General features: G+C 47.8%; 1 protein-coding gene across 1 annotated transcript; it reads left to right on the top strand.

Moving 5' to 3' along the window:
* Nucleotides 1–873: 873 nt before the first annotated feature.
* On the top strand, nucleotides 874–6,445 carry LOC139589469 (uncharacterized). The gene is made up of 2 exons (XM_071425926.1): nucleotides 874–998; nucleotides 4,388–6,445. The coding sequence occupies exon 2, from the start codon at nucleotides 4,404–4,406 to the stop codon at nucleotides 5,772–5,774; it is 1,371 nt and encodes a 456-aa protein (XP_071282027.1). The 5' UTR covers nucleotides 874–998; nucleotides 4,388–4,403; the 3' UTR covers nucleotides 5,775–6,445.
* The last annotated feature ends 4,100 nt before the right edge of the window (nucleotides 6,446–10,545 follow it).

Consider the following 10,545-nt stretch of genomic DNA (forward strand, 5'->3'; position numbering starts at 1 on the left):
GAGGGAGGTGACAGAAGCTCTCCCCTTGTTGTGGGAGCAGCCCCACACAGGCTTGGACACGATGGGGAATGTCCTCTCCATAGATCAGCTCCTAGGGACCGGGAACACGGAACTGGGTGGATGGGCACCTGCAGGCGAGTGCCATCCCCCTGGAGGCTCTCTGGGAGTTGGCCAGGGCAGTGGAGAAGGCGTTCTTGGCATTGCCAGGGGCGGCTCCTCTCCTTTCGTATTCCAAGACTTTCCAGGGCACCGATGAGTCATTCATGGACTTCGTAGAAAGACTACGCAAGGCGGTGGATCTGCAGGTGGGGAGTGAGGTTGCCCAAGATCACATCCTAAAGGAAGTGGCGTCCGCGAATGCCAACGCTGCGTGCCGGGACACCATCCTTAGTCTGCCCATGCACCCTCCCCCCCACGCTGCAAGACATGCTGGAAGTCTGTGCCTGGAAAGTCAGGTTGTCACCAGCCAGGGAATGCGAGAGGAGGAGCAAGCCAGCACCCAGAGTCAACGCCGCCAGAGATCCACCAGACGACGCCTTCCAGGAGACATCGCGCCGCCCGCCTGCTTCCGGATCCTCCGCCGCAAAAGCTTCCTCATGCCACCTTTGTGGAAGCTAGGGCACTGGATGCCCGATTGCCCCTTGCAGAGGGAGTTTTATGAGTTTAAGAGAGGGCAGGGGCTTCGGGGGAAGGCCTCGCCAAAAAACTAGTTTCCGAGCGCAGCTCCCCCCTGCGCAATGACAGAAATAAGGCGGGCCTCATAACATCCAGCAGGGAGGGGAGAACAGAGAGACCGCCGTTTGCCGCCAACCGGACTGACTCCAATACACCGGACTTGTCATGTTTATTATGCCTCCAATCTAAACCGATTCTGACCACCTCTTCTGTCTCTAGGCCTTTCAGGCTGCAGCTCACGGAGCCACTTCATCTCCAAGACTCCAATTTCCATCTGGTCTCGGTCTGCCCGGAGTGCTCAGGAAACTGGGGGCGGATCAAGTGTAAGTACATTGTCGTCGGAGACACAAAACACACTCCATTAGAGGTGAACATTATCCCGGGTCTCCTAACATCAGACCCGGGACAGTTCGCCATTGGGCTGTACTGTGTCCAACCCCACCTTGTTCTTGCCCAAGGGACAGGTGATTGCGCAAGCAATTCCTGTTCCTGAGCTGACTTGGGTCCCGGGGTCTGCCCCATCCGACAACCAGGGCCCAACAGTAGCCTGGGCCCAAGTCTTGGGGCAAGAAAGACCGCGAATCACCTGCCAACTTTTGAAAGGGAGGGAGCAAAAGCCACTTCGAGGCTTGTTGGACACAGGGGCAGATGTGACGATCATTCCTTCATGGGAATGGCCGTCACATTGGGAATTGCAGGATGCGTCGGGTCACATCCGAGGTGTCGGGGGCTTACAATTGGCTCGTCAATCCAGGAGCACCGTGCAAATTATGGGGCCGGATGGGCAATTGGCTTCAGTACGCCCATTCATGTTAGACTACACGGAACCCTGTTGGGGAGAGACCTCCTTGCCCAGTGGGGAGCCTGAATTGACCTCCCAGCGACTCCCCAGGTTTTTCGGGCAGCGGTCACTGAAGAGCGCCCTACCTGGAAGCTGAATTGGAAATCTGATAAACCAGTACAGGTAGTGCAGTGGCCGCTCAACAAGCAAAAATTAGGGGTGCTCAACGAGCTCGTCAAGGAGTAGCTACTGAAGGGCAACCTGGTGGAGACCATGTCCGAGTGGAACTCCCCGGTGTTTGTCATCAAGAAACCCAACAAAGACAAGTGGCGGCTCCTTCACGACCTCCGTCAAATTAACAACATCATTGTTGATATGGGGCCTCTCCAACCAGGGATGCCGTCCCCTACAATGCTCCCCCGAAATTGGAATCTGGCTGTCATTGACATAAAAGATTGTTTCTTTCAAATTCCCTTGCACCCGGACGATGCTCCGCGTTTTGCCTTCACGGTTCCTGCCATCAACCGTGAAGCCCCAAGCAAGTGCTATCATTGGCGGGTCCTTCCACAAGGCGTGAAGAGCAGCCCAGTGATCTGCCAATGGTACGTCGCTTCCTTGCTGTCCCCAGTTCGTGCAGCCGCAAAAGATGCCATCATTCACCATTATATGGATGATATCTTGATTTGTGCTCCGACCGATGACCTACTTACCCACACGCTTGACCTGACAATCGATGCATTGGTTGCTGCAGGGTTCGAGCTACAGCAGCACAAGATTCAGCGGATACCACCTTGAAAATACCTGGGTCTGGAGATAACAAAGCGGACCATTGTGACACAAAAATTGGCTATTAAAACCAATATAAAGAACCTGGCGGATGTCCACCAACTGTGTGGGTCCTTAAATTGGGTAAGGCCTTGGCTAGGTATCCCAACTGAAGACCTTGTCCCCCTTTTCAATTTATTGAAAGGGGGAGAGGAGCTTAGTTCTCCAAGGTGCCTTACCCCAGAGGCCCAGACAGCGCTGGAGAAAATCCAAGATTCCATTTCGGCCAGGCAGGCCCACAGATGTCAGCCGGGCCTGCCATTTAAATTCATCATTTTAGATAAACTGCCACACCTCCATGGGGTGATTTTTCAGTGGGACCATACAATCAAAGGCAAGGACCGAGGCTCGGGGGATCCCCTCTTAATCATAGAGTGGGTTTTCCTCAGCCACCACAGGTCCAAAAGGATGACACAGCCATCTGAGCTGGTGGCAGAATTGATCCGAAAGGCAAGATCCCGGATCAGAGAGCTGGCAGGTTGTGACTTTGAATGCATTCACATTCCTCTTAAATTCGACTCGGGCCATCTCAAAAGAAAAATGTTTGACCATCTTTTTGAGATTAGTGAAATGCTCCAACTAGCTTTGGATAGCTACACCGGCCAAATTGCAGTAGATCAGCCGGCCCATAAATTATTTAATCAAGATGTTCAATTTACCTTAACAACAAAATGGATTCAGAGTAGAACCCCTCTAAACGCTTTGACAGTTTTTACAGACGCGTCTGGAGCATCCCACAAGTCAGTCATGACTTGGAAGGATCCTCAAACTCAGCGGTGGGAGGCAGATGTCACCGAGGTAGAAGGTTCACCTCAAGTTGCTGAGTTGGACGCTGTTGTCAGAGCTTTTGAGAGGTTCTCTGAACCATTTAATCTGGTTACTGATTTGGCATATGTAGCAGGTATCCATATCCATACCCATATCCAGAGCAGAAAATGCTGTTTTGCAAGAGGTGTCAAACATTCCTTTGTTTAACTTGCTCTCCAAGCTCGTAACTTTAGTCTCCCACCGAGAGCAACCTTTCTATGTGATGCATGTCAGGTCACATACCGATTTGCCGGGGTTCATTGCGGAGGGCAACAGGCGTGCCGACGCCCTTGCCGCTCCAGTTCAGGCGGCCCCGCTCCCTGATCTGTTCAGTCAAGCAAAGATCAGCCACCAGCAGTTCTATCAAAACGCCCCTGGCCTTGTTCGGCAATTTCACTTTACGCGCGAACAGGCCAAGGCAATTGTGGCTACATGTCCCCAGTGCCAGTCCCACCAGCTCCCGTCAATACCTCTAGGAGCTAACCCCCGAGGACTATCCAGCTGCGAGGTGTGGCAGATGGATGTGACACACGTCCCTTCATTTGGCTGACTCCAGTTTGTCCATGTATCTGTGGATACTTTCTCCGGCGCAGTCTATGCCTCTGCCCACACAGGGGAAAGGGCAGCGGACTGTGAGAAACATCTGGTACAGGCGTTCGCTGTCCTGGGCATCCCCAAGGTGATCAAAACAGACAGCGGCCCAGCGTATAAATCCAGGGAGCTGCGTAGCTTCCTGCAGCAATGGGGAATAGAGCACAAGACCGGCATCCCCTATTCCCTGACAGGCCAAGCCGTGGTGGAGAGGGCCCACCAGAGCCTCAAAGGAGTATTAGACCAACAACGCACGGCAGTGAAGGTGGAGTCCCCCCACATCCGTCTCTCAAGGGCATTGTTCACCATTAATTTTCTAAATTGCTCCTTTGAAAATCTGAACCCACCCATTACGAGACACTTCGGGAGACATGAGCAGCTGCAGCCTAGGGCCAGGCCTCCGGTTCTGATTAAAGATCCGGAGACCTGGAAAACGGAAGGGCCCTTTGATCTCGTCACCTGGGGGAGGGGATACGCTTGTGTGTCCACACCCTCAGGGCCGAGATGGATTCCAGCTAAATGGGTCAGGCCCTTCTGCCCTGGGAAGGTTCAAGGGGCAGAAGAGGTGAGGCAGGTCGAGGAGGCTTGTTGGCGGCGGTGGCGGAAGCTCCCAGGGATGGAGCCAGACCAACCCTAATCCTTTCCCTGCCTTGGGCAGGACCTTATCCAGATTTATTTCTTATGCTTGCCTCTTTTGTTTGCTTTCAGTTGCTCCCCAGCAAGCATGAACCTGACCCACGTCATGACCATCTTGACAGCTATCCTCCTCGGGACGCTCACTCCACCGGCGGGCCCGTGGATCGTCCCCCAGCCCAAGGCCAATGTCTGGCGCACCCTCGCAAACGCCCTCGGCCAAGAGCACATCTGTTTAGACATGGGATCAGCAGAGGACCCGATGTCGTCCTGCCTCGTGGGGATCCCTCTCTCCCCTAATGAGCTTCCCTCCCCTTTCAACTTTACCCTCGCCCCACTTGTGTCCGGAACCCTTTCCCCGTCAGTCAATGTTCAGGATGTCTGGAGGGACGGGATCAAGGGGCTGGTCCCTTTGAGTTCCGAACCTCCAGAACTCGATCTGCTCGGGTCCTCCAACGCCCCCATTTGTTTCTTGTTTCATTTTGCCCCTTGCCCCTGGGACAGTAGGTACACATGGTTGAAGCCATCAAAAACCGAATATGAGGCTGCCCAGTGGTGCCAGATGGCCGTCAAAATACCACTCACATCCACCCTGGGCAGCAAGCCATTGTCCCTACCCCGGGGGATCTTTTTTATTTGTGGAGACCGAGCATGGGCAGGCATCCCCATTCGCCTGGTCAGAGGTCCCTGTGCTTTAGGGCAGCTGTCGCTGCTTACCCCCAACATGACCCAAATTCGTGATTGGAAACTGAAAAGAGTCCATCCGAATTTGACCCGTCCCAAAAGAGATCTTAAAGATCTCGATCCGCATTGCGACTCCCAAATTGAACATTGGTCAAAGCCGAAAATTGTAGCCATCACCCTGTTTTTACCCTGGGTGTCAGTGGCCAAGTCTCTAGGCGAATTGGCCCGCCTAGAGTGTTGGGTGGTCAAGCAAGCCAATTTGACGTCAGCTACGCTTTCGGACCTCCTTACAGACGAGGAAATAACGAGGAAGGCGACTTTACAAAATCGCGCAGCGATTGATTTCCTGTTGCTACTAGAGCACCATCGCTGCGAGGAATTCGAGGGCCTCTGCTGCCTGAACTTGTCATCACGGGCCGAGGACGTGAGGGTGGCCATCGACAAAATGCAAGGCCTCGTCCATGAGATAAAACAACAGGCATCAGACTGGCTGGGGGACCTCTTCAAAGGATGGGGACTGTCAAGCTGGGCAGGGTGCATTTTAAAAACTATCCTTTCATCTCTCCTAGATTTATTTGTTGTTTTAGTTGCCTGCTCCATTGTCTGGGGGCAGGTCAAAAGACTTATCGCTAGAGCCACAGCCATTCCAGACGTGAGCCGGGTAGAAGTCCCCGAAGAAAGCGGCGAGGACTGGGATTCTGCCTCCTTGGAACACCAAGGCTCCGATGACATCTGCCCGAGCTCAAGCGAAATGGAGCAGGCCCAAACTTCAGTTTAAACTACATTATGCGCCTGCTGGTCCTTTTTTTCTTTTTAAACAAAAAAGGGGGAGATGTTGTGGTTCATTTTGAGTTTGTTCTGTTCACCCCCATTGTCATGTTAAAAGATCCTGTCCTAACTCAGTTATCTGTCAATCCCCAAACCCCTCCCCAACTTCCATGGTTACAGCATGTATCCTTTTACTTCTCCACCCCCGGTTGCCTGCCTGTCACTCGGCACCCCTGCCTCTTTTTCCAGAAGCTTCTGGCCAGGGTGTCGGGTGATTGGCTCAGGGGCTGGGGCCCCTCCTTTAGTTATGAATGATTGGTTTTGTCCTTATGTCAATCCTCAATGTATCCTCCCCTTCTCTCTCCTGATTTGTTACCCCCCCTCCCCTCCCACCTTCTTTATAACCCGAGGTTTTCCTCCCCTCGGGACTCTCAGCTCTCATCCCCTGGACTCATTGGGAGTGTTTGGTCCCTCTGGGGCCTAATAAACCCGATTACACCGAGACCCTGAGAGACGCCTCTTCTTTCCTGCGGGTTGGAGGTCAGCGGCCAACGTCCTCAAGGCAGATTATCGCCTTAGGCACGGTACCCGGCTTCGAGTTGGGGAAGCGCCCCATTGGCTGAAGACAGGCTGGTCATCTAGCCTGGGCATGCTCTACCGGCCACACCGCTCCATGTCATGAAATAATCTCCCCTTTTTTGCCTTCCCAATTACTGAGATGCAGTAGATTTGTATAGTTTAAACTAAGTAGATCAGCTATTCTCGATGTTTGCTCTACAGTCAAATTTATACATACATACATACACGCACATTCATATCCTTAAATACAGAGATATATAGGTGTGTGTATACATATATATGTATATGTATATATATATATAGGCAGATTATTCTAGTACTAAATATATATGACTATTATATGACTATATACCTTTAGAGTTGTATATTTTCACACAATAAAATGGACTAATCAACAGTTCTAACTGAACCTATTTCTGATCTGCTGGGCTTAGATATTCTCAATGATATTTCTCCTTCTCAACAGTGCCTAGTTAAAAGATTTCTGTCCCTTTACCTGTCCCTGATCTATTCCTCTGACCTCAGTACTGCAGCTCACTTCCAGAGAAGCTTTTTGAAAGTTTGCTTTTGAAAGCTGGACTACTGAAATTGCCCTAGATTAAAAAAAGGAAGAATAGCCTGTCCCAAAGTGAGTAAAATCAAAAAAAAAATACAGGATGATATAGGCACACACTCAAAAAAGGGATCATTTCCACAAGGACTTTGTAGGAAACCCAGCTAGAAACAATGTCCCTTTGCCACCCCACAATTACTACCAATGTCTTTTTATACTATGAACAAGGGAAAACAAGTAAAAGAGCTTTCTTTCATTATTATCTTCTGGTTTTTTGATTTACCTTTGAAATTTTGGGACTTCTCAAGTACTTTTTTGAAAGTAATGACAAAAATATATTCTGAACTGTGGAAGATAAACACCATGATGATGGTGCTCAAAAGATTTCCTGTGAAACAGCTCTGCAATCTACTTCACCTCAACATCAATGAAAATGGTAATTTTCCATCACTACAAACATCTTATTTCAATTGATGTATGCTGTTCATTTAGAAATCCCAGCTCGATTGTGTCAGTGTTTTTTTGTATCTGAAGGTAAAAAAATACGGAAATGCTCATTATTTAGCACAAAAAAAAAAATTGCCACCTTCATTTATCAAAATAGCCTCTTATAAAAATGTTGCATCATGGATGCTGTCAAATGCTTTCCTTTCCATCTTAAAAAAAGGCAGAACAGATTCAGACACTAAGACCTCTACCAGGTTTTTAGCAGAGTATTCATTCCCATGTAACTCTACCTTTGATGGTCTCAAGCTCATAAGCACATGTAAATTTATAAAAATTAAATTTATTAACATGTATCAGAATTTATTAGTCTACACTTTCCAAACACTAACATACGGACACAACTACATTCCTACACAAACAGAGCCAGTGAACAGATGTCCCTGGCTGATATCAGGGTGGCAAAGCAGAGGGGAGTGTCTTTGCTGATTGCCTGACATTTAACAGACTTGTCTGGTGCACAGAGAACCAATGACAGCTCCTCCTGCCCACTTATGGGAGGAAATGCCATGGAAATGCCCACCATATCAGAGCTGGCTCACAAATGGATGTGCCCCAGGAAAAACCTTCATTGCAAAATTCCTCACCATTTGCTATTTCTCAGCAAGAATGTACCACTACCCTTATTAGCTGCTGGCTCGTTCTTGCCATGAGCAATCATGGGAACATCCAAATATCCACTGCTCAAAAGGAAATGGGCTAACACAGTTGGCTGAATGCCCAGAATTGCAGCTAGCCCTTGGCACCTGCTCTGCTCCATACCAATTCCTGCTGGATATGTGCACAATGCCTGTGACAATATGGTACACTCAGTGCCTCTCTCACCCAGAAGCAAAGTGTGCCTCCCATGACTTGCAGGCTGGTCCTTTGCTGGTGATCCCCCAGGAGGTAGGGTCCGAGATCAGAGAAGGAGATGTGGGTGCTATGGCAGAGCCACCCTCAGCCTGCTGAGGCAAGCAAGCAGTCACTTCTACATTTTATTAAGTTTAGTCTTCAGTCCTCTTCTTTCACACAGGTACTCTTACTCAGGGTTTATAATGATGAGATTTCTATCACTGTAAAACAAGATTTCATGTATAAACAACAGTTCAGCAAATATTCAGTCATTTATTACCACAGCTGTCATGTTCACAGTAACTATCTAGATTAGCTACTTTGTCACCAATGACAACTGAATTTCTTGGGAATAATCTTTGGTTCCATACTGATTGGGCTGTTCTGCTCCTGTCACCAGCAGTTTTTCAGATTAATAAGTCAGACTGCATTATCCTTACACAATATGGAGTCTCATGCCACAATTATCTCTGCTGACTTCCATAAGAGTATTCCTGGTAGAAGTTACTTATTAAGGTTATCTGTCTATATATTCGGATTTCAGCATAGTTGTCTCCAGCTTGAATCACAAAGAGCCCTTTTAGCAGCCTTGCAGAACCACTAAGATGGTAATGCACACTGTCTCAATCAAATGGGTCATTTCACACACTTTGGTATTTTTTTCTATATCATGTTACAGCATTTCATTTACTTAATAGGAAAAAAATATATATCTTGCAGCTTTCCCCAGTAACTTTTTTAGAGATGTTACCTTGCCTCACAATTTTTCATTTCTTATAAAATTTTACATTTTAATACTGCTCACATTTTTTAAATTTAACTACTCCTTTGTGCTCATTCTCCCTCCTCATCTGCTTTCCTGAACATCCTCCTCAAGCCCCAGTTTGTACTTTCACTAGTTCCTTTTCAGTTTGTGCTATAAATGGTTCAACAAGTTGTTGACTGTTTCCTCTGTGTCTTCATTTTTTTCCTACACTGTTCATTCTTCTATCTTTTCAATATAACTTTCCTCATGCTTAGCAATCAATTCAAAACTCTCAGAAGCAGTGACAGCTAGAAGTTGATCAAGTATCATGGAAGAACTAACACACTGAATTTGACGATCTCATAATTTTTCTCAAACCCATTGGCTACTAAGTGCTACAGTGTGCTAATTCAGATTGACTTTGTCATGCTCTTGCAAGGTAGACCTAAGTACAGTGAAACAATATAGTGAGAAAAACACTACGATTGCTTCTAATACAGAGTTTTCACTTGTAAGACATACCATGAAAATGTGTTTATTTACAAATCCATGTAATTTCCATGATGCTAAAATGCGAGCAGCATTTGACCAGTGATTAGGTGCTCTAATTTACTAAACAAAATAAAAATGTATTTTCTGTAGAACTGAACAAGTGAGATCTTCAGGCAAACTATTTCCAAATCAGTTAAGATAGAGCTATTTGTTAGAAGCATGAAGAAAAATAAGAAAACATCTTTATGGAAAACACAAAAGACATGGGATTCCTAACTGACAAAATGCAGAACTGTTACCTTGCTTTTCATTTGCTTTACTTAAAACTGTACCAGTTTTTCACAGAAATACCAACAGAACCTACCACCAAGTCGATGGATATGGACTGTCTCTTACATTCTTGACTGTTAAGCATCAGCATTTTAACTAAATTATGATTCCACCATGAGTGCCCTTCTTCTCTTAACCAGTAATGCTCATCACTATTTTAGTCAAACAAATTTAGAAAGAACCCCTACATTGGTAGGCTAAATTTATTAATTTGCTGAAGGCAAAGGCAGAGACTGGGAGAATGTAGAATGACCTGCTCTAGGAGAGGAGCAAGTCCAAGTCCATCTGAGAAACCTGAAGGTTCACAGGTCCTTGGAACCAGATGAAATACATCACTTAGCAAGACGAAAAACTACAGCTTAATATTAAGAATGTGAAGGTTTCAACTTCCAGGGTAAGACAGGACTACCACAGGTAGGACAGCAATACCATGTGCAGCAGTGCGGCTGCGAGAGAGACGTCCGGCTAGCTGGCCAGCACCGCTAGCAGCACAAGGGGCACTTGTCCCAATAGCTTGGCTTCAGGACAGCGCCTCAGGCAAACGCCCAGCGTTGCAGCTGTAGGCATTGCCTTGTGCAGGACGAGGCCGTATCGAAGCCACAACCAGCGGAATAAGAGGGTGGACTCCAACTGCGGTTAATCCCAGCTTTAATGAATCCTAGAGGAGCCAGCAGGAGAAGACAGGGAGGGGGAGGGACTACAGCAGTTTTTAAAGGGTGGAGGATGTAAGGGAGGTGCCAGTCC

The sequence above is a fragment of the Agelaius tricolor genome, unplaced genomic scaffold (assembly GCF_023055355.1).
Source record: "Agelaius tricolor isolate 1412-34295 unplaced genomic scaffold, bAgeTri1.0.p SCAF_4, whole genome shotgun sequence".
NCBI lineage: Eukaryota > Metazoa > Chordata > Aves > Passeriformes > Icteridae > Agelaius > Agelaius tricolor.

What these genes read in the sequence shown, in the direction of transcription:
- LOC139589469 (XM_071425926.1), top strand. Translation starts at nt 4,404, where the DNA reads ATGAACCTGACCCACGTCATGACCATCTTGACAGCTATCCTCCTCGGG.